The 14,910-nt window shown below is 40.9% G+C and overlaps 3 protein-coding genes across 3 annotated transcripts in view; all 3 read right to left on the bottom strand.

Annotated features, from left to right (window-relative positions):
• LOC137293751 (macrophage metalloelastase-like) overlaps nucleotides 1-14,910 on the bottom strand; it is a 167,630-nt gene that overhangs the window by 117,282 nt on the left and 35,438 nt on the right. The window lies entirely within an intron of this gene.
• On the bottom strand, nucleotides 1,282-2,289 carry LOC137273434 (uncharacterized). The gene has a single exon (XM_067806125.1). It carries the CDS (start codon nucleotides 2,287-2,289, stop codon nucleotides 1,282-1,284), a length of 1,008 nt encoding a protein of 335 aa, XP_067662226.1.
• On the bottom strand, nucleotides 8,469-14,844 carry LOC137293741 (3-oxoacyl-[acyl-carrier-protein] synthase, mitochondrial-like). The gene is made up of 4 exons (XM_067824456.1): nucleotides 14,492-14,844; nucleotides 12,204-12,404; nucleotides 11,135-11,292; nucleotides 8,469-9,290 (listed from the first exon to the last, which is right to left on the bottom strand). Exons 1-4 carry the CDS (start codon nucleotides 14,628-14,630, stop codon nucleotides 8,493-8,495), a joined length of 1,296 nt encoding a protein of 431 aa, XP_067680557.1. The 5' UTR covers nucleotides 14,631-14,844; the 3' UTR covers nucleotides 8,469-8,492.

Below are 14,910 nucleotides of genomic sequence, written 5' to 3'. Positions count from 1 at the left end.
AATGTCCGCATTGCCTCCGCAGCACATGTACATGCGACCCAAACATTTTGAGCCATTGTGTGGGTGAGTGAGGGAATGAGTGTGGTTTTACATCTCTTAGCAATGTTCAAGCAATATCATGGCGGGGAAGAACAGGCTTTACACCTTGTATGGGGAATCGGACCCGGCAAATGCTGAAATCAATCAGCTACTCCACAGTACCGAGACACTGTGGGCAGCACTACAATAAATAATAACCTGTTTTGGCCAAAATGCCCTAAGTCTACGGTGGTGCTGATGTGTTTAGTTCTGCATTTCATTTTACGCTTAAGTGAATATAATGTGTTCGGAGTGTAGGTATCGTAACCTCGAGTATTTCCAAATAATGCTGCCAGCAGTACTCGAGTTCAGTGAGGGCGGACTGAGTCTGAACCGAGTGATTCTGAGGTTTTTTCACCTTTTATCCTGTACACTACAACCAGCGAACCACACAGCGATTCAGGCGATAAGACCATTGGAACTCAGCGCTGCGACATCAGCAGACAAATGTTGGAGCATTGAGGTCGCTTTGATGAACGAGGGACATAAAGCATTTAGTGGTTGAAACATCAATACATCAAAGATATTACAACGTACAGACACATATCAAAAACATTGATCACCACGCGTGGCAATCACATCAAAGTGTAACCTTCCTGACCCTTGACCTACTACAAAAGTGGGTCACTAAGTGAGTGAGTGTTGTTTACTGATGCGGGCAGCAATATTACAGGAACGTCTCTCGACAATATCGGGGTGAAGGAAGGGGAGGGTTGGTGAAGCTTTAGGAGACTGCATGGGTAAGGGTCACGGCGTGACCTTTCGCGCGTTGCAGCTGGAATGTGTGCAGGATCTGTACGGGACCTTGGACTTAAATCAACCAGGTTGTGTTTGGCTGAGCAGCAAGTGAAAACAGAATAGTGGAGAGTCAGAAACTGTTGAGTCAGCACCATCACACGCACCTGAGTAATGGCGAAACAGCATCGATCCACGCCACAGGTTTGGAAGAATTATGTCCATTTATGGGTTTGCGCTTAAACGAGCTGCAGGTACTACCGAATTACCGACTACCCCAGCGTGACGAGCACAGTGGTTACTAGAGAGGAGAGGGGGAGGTAACCAGTCAATTAAATGATGCTGGTGAATTTTCCCTTTTTCCACTCCCTCTCCCCTCACTTGCCTCTGAATCACCTCTGTACTCCTTTCACGCCATGTATTTAACCCTTCCTTCGTCTTCCCCTCCTCTCTCAGTCTCGTCTCCTGTTAAACCCATCTCTTCATTTTCCCTCGTTTCTTGTTGAACCCATCTATCATTTCCCCTCGTCTCTTGTTGAACCCATCCATCATTTCCCCTCGTCGCTTGTTGAACCCATCCATCATTTTCCCTCGTCTCTTGTTGAATCCATCCATCATTTTCCCTCTTCTCTTGTTCAACCCATTCTTCATTTTCCCTCGTTTCTTGTTGAACCCATCTATCATTTCCCCTCGTCTCTTGTTGAACCCATCCATCATTTCCCCTCGTCTCTTGTTGAACCCATCCATCATTTTCCCTCGTCTCTTGTTGAATCCATCCATCATTTTCCCTCTTCTCTTGTTCAACCCATTCTTCATTTTCCCTCGTTTCTTGTTGAACCCATCTATCATTTCCCCTCGTCTCTTGTTGAACCCATCCATCATTTCCCCTCGTCTCTTGTTGAACCCATCCATCATTTTCCCTCGTCTCTTGTTGAATCCATCCATCATTTTCCCTCTTCTCTTGTTCAACCCATTCTTCATTTTCCCTCGTCTCCTGTTAGACCCATCCAGCATTTCCCCTCGTCTCTTGTTGAACCCATCCATCATTTCCCCTCGTCTCCTGTTAAACCCATTCTTCAATTTCCCTCGTCTCTTGTTAGACCCATCCATCATTTCCCCTCGTCCCTTGCTGAACCCATCCATCATTTTCCCTCGTCTCTTGTTGAACCCATCCATCATTTTCCCTCGTCTCCTGTTGAACCCATCCATCATTTTCCCTCGTCTCCTGTTGAACCCATCCATCATTTCCCCTCGTCTCTTGTTGAACCCATTCTTCATTTTCCTTCGTCTCTTGTTGAACCCATCCATAATTTCCTCTCGTCTCTTGTTGAACCCATCCATCATTTCCCCTCGTCTCTTGTTAAACCCATCCATCATTTCCCCTCGTCTCTTGTTGAACCCATCCATCATTTTCCCTCTTCTCTTGTTGAACCCATCCATCATTTCCCCTCGTCTCTTGTTGAACCCATTCTTCATTTTCCCTTGTTTCGTTTCTTATGTAACTCATGCTTCATTTCCCCTTGTTTCTTGTTGAACCCATCCTTCATTTTGCCTCGTCCCTCAACTTTTACCCACCCCCACCCCTTCCACCCCTCACCCCCCTCATTCTCCCTCGTGTCTTGTGTTACCCTTCCTTCACGTGTCCCCTCCACGTGTCAACTGCAATCAGTAATGTTTCCTGTCATTTACCCACCCTCACCCCTTCCCACCCCTCACCCCCCTCATTCTCCCTCGTGTCTTGTGTTACCCTTCCTTCACGTGTCCCCTCCACGTGTCAACTGCAATCAGTAATGTTTCCTGTCATTTACCCACCCCCACCCCACCCCACCCCTCACCCCCCTCATTCTCCCTCGTGTCTTGTGTTACCCTTCCTTCACGTGTCCCCTACACGTGTCAGCTGCAATCAGTAATGTTTCCTGTCATTTACCCACCCTCACCTTTCGTTTACCTCGTTCACTGCATATCTTCGTCACTCATTGGTTACCTTTATCCGGTGAAAAACAATTCCAAACAGGAAGATCTCGCTGAGAAATACAAGATAAGCAAACAGAGTGTATCAGATTACCGTGAGCTTTTGGAGGACGTCACAGAAAACATTGTGTTGCGAAGTAATCTACAGAGGCAGAAGCAGACCGTGTTGACAAACTTTTTTCAGATGAAATTGAAAATGAAATCATAAACAAGCGTATGTGCACATAAAAAACCAAAAACTGTTGTTGTTGGTTGTTCTTAACAAGGGGAAGTAACCCTAAAGAACGATAACGGACATACGTTTTGCTATCCGGACTCCTTTAAAATCCGGACAAAAATGACGGTACCATTCATGTCCGTAATAGACAGTTTCCACTGTAAATGAAACAGACCCTCCCGTTGCAAGTCCACGTTAGCCTCTCATTGGAAGCACTCATAAAATCTCACAATGTAACCTGCAGTCGACTGAAGTCTCACATCCCATTTACTTGCATACTAAACATACACGTGTGTATCTTTGAATGCGTGTGTGATCATTGCAGGCACGTGTTTATACTTGTCATGTGAACGCATTTACTCGTGTGTGTATATTGACATGAATAGTAGATATGCGTGCCATATAAATATCACAAGTATTTTTTTCATATCATCGTCATCATCGTGCGGTCTGGAGCAGGCGCAAATGTTACTTTATACCTATGCAGACTTGAACTGTATGTTGCTTTTCTAATGTTTACGTTTAGCAAAAACATGCACATCTGTGTAAAGATTGCAATACAAAGCATAATACAGACAAACCGTTGCACATTTGTTACATTTCATAAAAAATTGTTCAGGCGTGGATTTCGCAATGCACTTGACAAACCTTTAAGTACAGATGCTTTCTGTTTACACGGTACTTCTCTTCTCATATAAGCAAACTGTCTTGAGCTCGTTAAAAATGAGAATTGTTCAAGATCATTGTCAAGATAAATTACACACCATACTTAGTTTCACATGGACCTGTTGTAGAACGTATATATCCACGCATATGTATATATTTCTAAGCTTATCCATATGAGCAAATGTTGTGCACGTAAATGGGACCATTGTGCTAAGAATGATGTCTCCAGCACGCGCCTGCCTGTAAGTTGTCAGAAGGTTTCTAACACTGAAATTGTACGTCTGTGAAGGTATTGACAAGGTTTTGCCCCTTGAATATATAGGTTAGAACTGTCGTTCAGCAGTCTGTGATCTTCAAGCGCGCACATGTGGGTTAGAATTGGTCTTCTGGAGCATGCTTGTCCTCAATGAAGATCTTGATCTGGATTGGTCTCCGCCAAAACGTGCATGTCTCCCGTGAATACGAGAGTTAGAATGTGGACTCTCTGCAACATATGCTTGCCACAATGGTAGGGTTCCGCTGACTGGCTTTGACGGATGCCACGATTGTTCAACTACGTGGATCTGCCAATGGTCATTACGTCAATTACTGGATTGTATGGTGCAGACCATGTTGACGGACCATCCTCGTGGACCACCATCATATAAGCGCAATAGTGCTCAACCTCGCAATAAACAAATAGAACAACAAACCATACACGTGTTACTGTGTCATCAAGTTCCTCGTTTCATGTAGTAATAGTGTATGTGCTTTGCACTTTCCTGTGTTGTATATTATGCTCAAAGTGCACCACCAGTACTCTTACACTGAGGAACAGTTGGCTCACTGGGCGGTGTTTGACATAAACTGCGTGTGATTGCTAAAAGGTGAACAGTCACGTAATTATATTTTCTTGGGTACCGTGCTTAGAGAACAGAGGCATACTTCAGACTCCTTTGCCCGAGGACCTGCGTCCTAGAAACTCTCAGGAGCCGTGCAGACTTACACGGTCACCCAGACACCTACTCTCGACCACAATTGCTTAGCCTCGGTCGAGTCGTGACCTGTGGGTATGGGACTAGTGATATTTCAGTTAAGTGCAATAATTCAAGTATGAACAGAAGTTTTTGTCTTCTCCGTTTGTTCTACAAACTACTTTCTTTCTCGGTTTTAAAAAAGCTTACTCTCGGGGAGGCCAGATTTTTTTCTGAAAAGGAAAAGAGTAAGCAATAGTGAATAGTTAATAGTGGACCAAACCCCAATATGATGTACTGTATGTAGAACAGTAAATAGTGGACTGTCAACCAATATGATGTACTGTATGTAGAACAGTAAATAGTGGACTGTCAACCAATATGATGTACTGTATGTAGAACAGTAAATAGTGGACTGTCAACCAATACGATGTACTGTATGTAGAACAGTAAATAGTGGACTGTCAACCAATATGATGTACTGTATGTAGAACAGTAAATAGTGGACTGTCAACCAACATGATGTACTGTATGTAGAACAGTAAATAGTGGACTATCAACCGATATGATGTACTGTATGTAGAACAGTAAATAGTGGACTGTCAACCGACATGATGTACTGTATGTAGAACAGTAAATAGTGGACTGTCAACCAATATGATGTACTGTATGTAGAACAGTAAATAGTGGACTATCAACCGATATGATGTACTGTATGTAGAACAGTAAATAGTGGACTGTCAACCAATATGATGTACTGTATGTAGAACAGTAAATAGTGGACTATCAACCGATATGATGTACTGTATGTAGAACAGTAAATAGTGGACTGTCAACCGATATGATGTACTGTATGTAGAACAGTAAATAGTGGACTGTCAACCAATATGATGTACTGTATGTAGAACAGTAAATAGTGGACTCTCAACCGATATGATGTACTGTATGTAGAACAGTAAATAGTGGACTGTCAACCAATATGATGTACTGTATGTAGAACAGTAAATAGTGGACTGTCAACCGATATGATGTACTGTATGTAGAACAGTAAATAGTGGACTGTCAACCGATATGATGTACTGTATGTAGAACAGAAAATAGTGGACTGTCAACCAATATGATGTACTGTATGTAGAACAGTAAATAGTGGACTGTCAACCAATACGATGTACTGTATGTAGAACAGTAAATAGTGGACTATCAACCGATATGATGTACTGTATGTAGAACAGTAAATAGTGGACTGTCAACCGATATGATGTACTGTATGTAGAACAGTAAATAGTGGACTGTCAACCGACATGATGTACTGTATGTAGAACAGTAAATAGTGGACTGTCAACCAATATGATGTACTGTATGTAGAACAGTAAATAGTGGACTGTCAACCGATATGATGTACTGTATGTAGAATAGGAATTAGTGGATCAACAACCTATATCATGTACTGTAGGCAGAAAAGTAAATAGTGGACCATCACCCAATATGATGTAGTGTTCGTAGAATAGTGGATAGTGGATCATCACACAATATTATGCAGTGTACGTAGAATAGTAAATAGTGGACTGTCAACCGATATGATGTACTGTATGTAGAATAGGAATTAGTGGATCAACAACCTATATCATGTACTGTAGGCAGAAAAGTAAATAGTGGACCATCACCCAATATGATGTAGTGTTCGTAGAATAGTGGATAGTGGATCATCACACAATATTATGCAGTGTACATAGAATAGTAAATAGTGGACTATCAACCAATATGATGTACTGTATGTAGAACAGTAAATAGTGGACTGTCAACCGATATGATGTACTGTATCTAGAACAGTAAATAGTGGACTGTCAACCGATATGATGTACTGTATGTAGAACAGTAAATAGTGGACTGTCAACCGATATGATGTACTGTATGTAGAACAGTAAATAGTGGACTGTCAACCGATATGATGTACTGTATGTAGAACAGTAAATAGTGGACTGTCAACCGATATGATGTACTGTATGTAGAATAGGAATTAGTGGATCAACAACCTATATCATGTACTGTAGGCAGAAAAGTAAATAGTGGACCATCACCCAATATGATGTAGTGTTCGTAGAATAGTGGATAGTGGATCATCACACAATATTATGCAGTGTACGTAGAATAGTAAATAGTGGACTATCAACCAATATGATGTACTGTATGTAGAACAGTAAATAGTGGACTATCAACCGATATGATGTACTGTATGTAGAACAGTAAATAGTGGACTATCAACCGATATGATGTACTGTATGTAGAACAGTAAATAGTGGACTCTCAACCGATATGATGTACTGTATGTAGAACAGTAAATAGTGGACTGTCAACCGATATGATGTACTGTATGTAGAACAGTAAATAGTGGACTGTCAACCGATATGATGTACTGTATGTAGAACAGTAAATAGTGGACTGTCAACCGATATGATGTACTGTATGTAGAACAGTAAATAGTGGACTGTCAACCGATATGATGTACTGTATGTAGAACAGTAAATAGTGGACTGTCAACCGATATGATGTACTGTATGTAGAACAGTAAATAGTGGACTGTCAACCGATATGATGTACTGTATGTAGAACAGTAAATAGTGGACTGTCAACCGATATGATGTACTGTATGTAGAACAGTAAATAGTGGACTGTCAACCGATATGATGTACTGTATGTAGAACAGTAAATAGTGGACTGTCAACCGATATGATGTACTGTATGTAGAACAGTAAATAGTGGACTGTCAACCGATACGATGTACTGTATGTAGAACAGTAAATAGTGGACTGTCAACCGATACGATGTACTGTATGTAGAACAGTAAATAGTGGACTGTCAACCGATACGATGTACTGTATGTAGAACAGTAAATAGTGGACTGTCAACCGATACGATGTACTGTATGTAGAACAGTAAATAGTGGACTGTCAACCGATACGATGTACTGTATGTAGAACAGTAAATAGTGGACTGTCAACCGATACGATGTACTGTATGTAGAACAGTAAATAGTGGACTGTCAACCGATACGATGTACTGTATGTAGAACAGTAAATAGTGGACTGTCAACCGATACGATGTACTGTATGTAGAACAGTAAATAGTGGACTGTCAACTGATATGATGTACTGTATGTAGAACAGTAAATAGTGGACTATCAACCGATATGATGTACTGTATGTAGAACAGTAAATAGTGGACTGTCAACCGATATGATGTACTGTATGTAGAACAGTAAATAGTGGACTGTCAACCGATATGATGTACTGTATGTAGAACAGTAAATAGTGGACTGTCAACCGATATGATGTACTGTATGTAGAATAGGAATTAGTGGATCAACAACCTATATCATGTACTGTAGGCAGAAAAGTAAATAGTGGACCATCACCCAATATGATGTAGTGTTCGTAGAATAGTGGATAGTGGATCATCACACAATATTATGCAGTGTACGTAGAATAGTAAATAGTGGACTATCAACGAATATGATGTACTGTATGTAGAATAGTAACTAGTGCACCAACATCTAGTAACATTTACTGTATGTAGAATAGTGAATAGTGGGCCAACATCTAGTAACATTTACTGTATGTAGAATAGTGAATAGTGGACCAACATCTAGTAACATTTACTGTATGTAGAATAGTGAATAGTAGGTACACCCAATCTGATGCACTACATGTACATGGCGAATAGTAGATGAATAGACAATATGATGCAAAGTACATAAGACAGTGAATAGTAGATCAGTAGATAATTACGTTGATTTGATTTAATCTACTTTGAATAGTGATTTGTAAATGGAGTCCTGAACCACAGAGACGTGAATGTATGCATTTTTTATTCCATCATTTCACAAACTCTGCAATACAAAGACTCCCATTTGTTCCACCAAACCCAAATGAATTTGTGAGGGCCACTCTCCGGCCTCCACTCCCTGGCCAGGTGACGCTCCTGTGAGCCACAAGGTCAAGGTCACATCCTTCATCTGGTGTGTCAAGGTTAATGGTTGGGGGTATACACCCAGTCTGACAAGCCAGAATAGTAAACACTGCCTCCACACTCCCAGCTGCACCTAACAGATGTCCCACTGCACCCTTCGTTGATGATACAAGCACTGTAGAGTTACCTCCCTTGAATGTTGTTTCGATAGCTTTACTCTCCACAGCATCACCTATAGGGGTTGATGTGGCATGGGCATTGATGTAGCCTACATCCTTCGGAACCAGACCAGCATCTTTTATGGCTGCTTTCATGCACCTCTCTGCTCCAGACCCATCCTCACTGGGGCTGGTGATGTGGTACCCATCCCCCGAGAGCCCATACCCCAAGACCTCAGCTAGTATCGGGGCACCTCGAGACTTTGCATGTTCAAGCTCCTCCAACACAACAATCCCTGCTCCTTCTGACATCACAAATCCATCACGGTCCTTGTCAAAAGGTCGGGAGGCCTTCTTTGGGTTGTCATTAAATTTTGTACTCAAAGCTCTCATCCTAGCAAAGCCTGCGATGGCAATTGGTCCAACACAGGCCTCAGTGCTCCCAGCTACCATGACATCAGCATCTCCATGAAGGATAAAGCGGGAGGCGTCTCCTACAGCATGAAGGCCTGTTGTGCAGGCGGTGGATACGGCATGGTTTGGGCCCTACAAATATACACATATCATAATATTATGAGTTTGATACTGAAAACAGCATTCACTAATATTTAAACATAATGATGGCTGTGAGTTAAAACCAAGTCTGGGCCAATCACTCCAGTAACTGATTATTATCCCCCGCAACACATTTTGCAGGGACTGTATCTTTTCCACAGCAGAACTCTAACCGTTCAGTATTTCTTCACCAAACTTGACACACAGATTGGTCTAGTGGTGCACTGGTGCCTTTTGATTAGCGTTGTGACGATTAATTGATACGCAAGTTATCACGATTCAAGAGCTGCACGATACGATACATTGATACGATTGTCGAGTATTGATTCAACATGAAAACACTGTCTCCCCTTCTATTTAGATTTTCGTGGAAAATATTGTCATGGATATGCTCTGACTGAGATAGACCCGTGAAGGTCCCGGGGTAGAATAGGCCTTCAGCAACCCATGCTTGCCATAAAAGGTGACTATGCTTGTCGTAAGAGGCGACTAACTGGATCGGGTGGTCAGACTAGCTGACTTGGTTGACACATATGTCATCGGTTCCCCAATGCGCAGATCGATGCTCATGTTGTTGATCACTGGATTGTCTGGTCCAGACTCGATTATTTACAGACCATCGCCATATAGCTGGAACATTGCTAAGTGCGACATAAAACTAAACTCACTCACTCACTCTGACTGAGATAATTTTCACAAATTTATTTTGTTATCTGTGCGAAAAAGCCAGTTGTGCCAATGTTGATCCCTGCTGTTCCATTTTTGGGGAAAACACTACTTTGCCAACACATGCTTAACAATTTTAATAAAATGTCTTTCGTGATGACATGTTTTATTTTTCTTGGGACAAGAATACCTTCCCTGAAATGATAACATAACAGCACATTATTTCCAGTACTTTTATTTTTCTGTATACAAGAACAAAATATCGTGATACGTATCGTATCGTATGTATCGGACTACCAGTATCGTGATATGTATCGTATCGTGGCATGGGCCTATCATCACAACTCTACTTTTGATAGTTTTGGAATTCTGAATAAAATATTTTTGGCGTTTCCATGGCAAAAGTTTGACTTTGATTGAAATTGGAGGTAACGTAGGGGATATTGATGACTGTGTCTTCTTGTGATGATTACAAGCGAGGTTCCATATGGTAAAAGCTGATTTTGCACAATCAAACGAAATCAACCAAGACACCAAACTTGAGCACCTGTGTCCCAATCCACAAAACGCTTGTAGCACTACAGCATTTGTAAACCTGTGATAACCTATAGAGTTTGACAGGTCGGAACATTACGAACACTTTGTGGATTGGGACACTGATCCACTAATTGCCACATATGGCAAGATAATTTGCTGTGGATCAGTTCAAGACCTTGAATCCATGGTTCTACAACAGCTGTTTTACCATCAGACCGTCTAAACCTATTTTTCATAACACACATCCCTTGTCTTGTTTCAAGTACAAGCTGCTTCTATCCTAACCCAACATCATGAACATAAAGTACTTCACTTTGAAGGCTTTACTCCCAAAAACTTTTGAAAAATGGAACTTAATGTTACCCTGCCTGGCGGTCATCATAAAGGGAACAGACCCAGGACGAGGCAGTTTGGAGTAAGTAAGTACACTATGTGTGAATAACCATATAACTGTTATCTAGTTTCCATCTCAAAAGTCCTGAAACATCTCGGTTTGCACTCATGCTTGACTGTCACCCTAACAGTAAATACATTTATTGCCGCTTACTGAACCAAAGGAAAAACATTTGTTCCAATAATCATCGGATGACTTCAGATGACCTTTACTAGTGACCTGCCAATTAAAAACATACCTTCAGCTTACACCTGATACTGACATGACCAGCTGGCATGTTCACAAGAATCTTGGGGACAAAGTGTGGGCTGACACGCTTGTATCCACGATCACGGAGAACCATCCCCGTCATTGCAACTTCTTCAAGGTCTACCATCCCAGTTCCTATGGCAACACCTGTGTAATTTGGAAAAATTTACTTCATTTCAGGAATAAGACAAGTTTCTACTATTTGTTGTTGTGTCATGTCACACACAGCAATATTCCAGCTGTATGGAGACTGTTAGTAAATATTTATGTCTGGATGAGACAATCCAGTGATGAACAGTCTGAGCATCAATCTACACCATCCGGATTGGATGACACATGTCATCCAAATCAGCAAGCCTGACCAGTCCATCCCATAAGTTGCCTCTTACAAGCATGAGTTGCTGAAGAACAATTCTATCCTAACTCTGCACAGGTAGGTCTCTACAATATGTCTGAGTAGCGTATCTGTTCTAAACTGGCCTCTATTCTTTAACTGTAGTCAAGCTGACTTTACTCCAGGCTAATACAGTCAAACCCTGTTTATCCAGACATTTCGGTGACACTCAGAAATCGTACAGATAGCAAGGCGTCAGGTTAACTGGATCAAACAAGCATAACGTATATACGATGTATAATGAAAATTCATTCACGTATGTACATGTATATCAATAAATTAAAAGACTCCAATTATAGATTTACCAATGGTCTGTCCAAACTATTTCTCAAAATGTTTACTGGTATATTGTCTGAACTGGCTAAAGGATTTCACAGTTCTCTGCTGCAGTCACCTTGTGTCATTTGCATTTAACAGGCTCACTTGCCATTATGCCGAATAACTGTCTACAGAAATGTGACAAAATGTTATATAGCAGGGTTTCCGAATATGCAGGGTCAGAGTAAAAAGGGTTCCATTTTACCTCCCCTCATTTGTTCAAAAATTACATATCACAATACACTACTTGACATTCTGACTGTTTTCAGAGGATTCATTCAAGAACATAAACATGATAAAAGTCACAGTATGTGCAGAAGAATTTGAGCATTTTAGGAACACAAACCAGATCTGTTTTCCTCTTCCTCAGTCCTGGGAGACCATCCTGCGGACGCCATTGCTTCCTCTGCAGCCAGAACAGCATATGCAGCTGACAGTGGGATTTCACGCAAACTGGAGGCAGAGAAGTGGTGGGCAAGGTCAAGCTCTCCTTCACCACTGCCACATGGAATTTGGCCTGCAACCTTACATGGGATCTTGTCATATTCTGGAAACCAAGAAGTTTAACTGCTCAAAGAACAATATCTTCTGTAAGAATTTAGAACATCTCTAACAGAGCCCCATTTGATACTCATGGTTGAATCACAGTGGAAAATGACATGTCTAGAATTGTAGGCTGGTTTTGAATGTTGTAGATTCTGTTTGCCCTTCCAAACAAGACTGTTATTGCATTACAACCAAGAAGACAGCACTAGCAAAGCCCTATTAGAACAGATAGTTTGCTTGAATCATTTGCATTTTAATTTTTATTTCACTTTCCACACTTGTGGTTAAGATGAATTGAAACTGGTTTCTTGTCCTGTCTATTGGCTGATCTTCAAGGAGCCTCTAAAAGCAATCTTTTGACCTCCTAAAATCAATTTCTTGTTGTTCAATCCATGTATAAGCATACTACCTGTATATTATATCCACACACATGTTCCTTCTACAGAGCCCCTGTGCCAGACAGTTTTTAGACAGAAGCTTGACCACATGGTTAACAAACCCAGAAACAGTTCCACAAGCTCGAGAGCAGTACCAGGAAACCACATCCTAACTCTGTACCTTAGGATCGAAAAGGATATCTGGGTGTTGTTGTACAAACTGATCTAAGGTGACTAGCCCCCATACCACAACATAGACTTAAAGGGCCACTGATCCAGAGAGATTTATGTTTCTCAACAACACAGGGACTGGGCTACTGTCCACCCTGGCAGAATTTCTTCAACCTAAACAGTGGGACATTACGAAGGGTGGATGCTCATTAGATGCTGTTATTTGAAAATATCCCCGTTAAGTGTCTGTTTGTAATAAAGTATCCCAGAAGTGTAGGCTTTTAGCAGGTTTTCTAATGCCTGGATGGCATAGTGACTGATCCAATTTGATCCAAGTTCTGTGTGTTTCACCTCTATATTAAATCATGTCATGTAGAAATACAATGTCTACGTAGCAAGACATTTGTTTTGTAAAAGTATGATAGATTGCAAGGCTTTATATATTTAGAGAGTACTTAGAGTTGGCCCAACTTTCATAGCAAAAATCATGGGTAAGCCAAGGCTGTTTTAATAATGGTAGTTACACCCCTGGTCTATTTCCTATGATAATAAAAAGACACATTTCATTTATTTGAATCTGTAAACTAAAACCAACCACTTTGCCATGCCTAGAAGAAGCTGAAAATTTTCTTAGGTTAAAGACTGATTATACCTATTTACCTAAGTACACAGCAAATGCTTATACACGTTTCTTATGTAACAATGAAGTTCTGTTTGTATTTGGTGGTATAAACCTACAAGCATTTTTTGGTCATCATTCACTTGATGGTCAGTTAATGAATTTATAACAGGTATAATTAGTGGTAACACCATTTTGATTACCTGACAAAGGTTCCCATACAGCATTTCTCCTGTCTGGAGTAAATATGCAACATAATAAATCAAGGTCTGATGTGGCAAATGTATTGCATGCTATGTAATAGGTGCTGGGAAGTGCAGCATTAGGTATTATCATTGATCAAAGGATTTTCTGATAACATGCTGATTGATTTATCTTCCACTTAAGATTCGTCTAAAGGTAGTGTCTATGTGTGTAGATTTACTAATCTATATTAAATACATCCTATTGTGAAATGCCTGTGTAAAACATCTGTCCTTCAAAGGATTAACCACCAATATGTTGATTGACTGATTGCTCATTATTGGTTAACTAAATTACTTATGCGGAAACCATACATTTAGTTGCCAGGTGTGCTATCATGGGTGACCATTGAGACTATACGCCAGTGTGAAAAACCTAAAACTATGCATCTCTTTTTCGCATATTGGACTCTTGAAGGACACATGACATGGAGCAGGATCACTTACCAGCTGTAGATGAAGGGCATATCATTCTTTTATGTGGATATTGATGGATACCTTTATGAACAAGGTAATAGCCTGACATTGTTGCTTAAATTTAATATTTGCATTTTGTTTTAATTCAGTTGTTGTAGCACTGAGCAGAATTTGTGTGACAGACAACACATATTAGGTCAAGCATAGGGCGTGTGTGAAATACCTCCTATACAAATAGCATCATCAGCATTGTCTGTCTTACCTGAGCCAGTCAGTTTACTGATTCCAGATTCTCCATTTATTAGTCTCCGCCAGACGTGCTTCGCCCCAACACCTAACGATGTTACCAACCCCACTCCTGTCACAACAACACGCCGGCCACTTGAGCTGATGCCGGACATGGCCCCTCCCTCGTCTTTAGTTCTCTTTCCTCAACAATATCTAACCCGTCGGTCGAGTCTCCGCAGAACAGAAACAAGCAGTCTGACACACATATGTGACAGCCAACAAATCAACTTGATTTAGGTTAGGATTTTTGCTGAACTAATGTCAATAATGCCCCATATGGGCGCAGACATATTGAAGCTTCGCAGTAACGGGAATATACCTAATGTGGAAGTTGACTCCGAAACGAAAATACAGTCTTCAAAACAGTACATGAAACATAGTGTAAAAGAAAAT

Source organism: Haliotis asinina, chromosome 1, assembly GCF_037392515.1.
Source record: "Haliotis asinina isolate JCU_RB_2024 chromosome 1, JCU_Hal_asi_v2, whole genome shotgun sequence".
In the NCBI taxonomy this organism is placed as follows: Eukaryota; Metazoa; Mollusca; class Gastropoda; order Lepetellida; family Haliotidae; genus Haliotis; species Haliotis asinina.
Note: the sequence above shows the minus strand (reverse complement) of the source record. Positions and strands in the feature narration are given on the sequence as shown.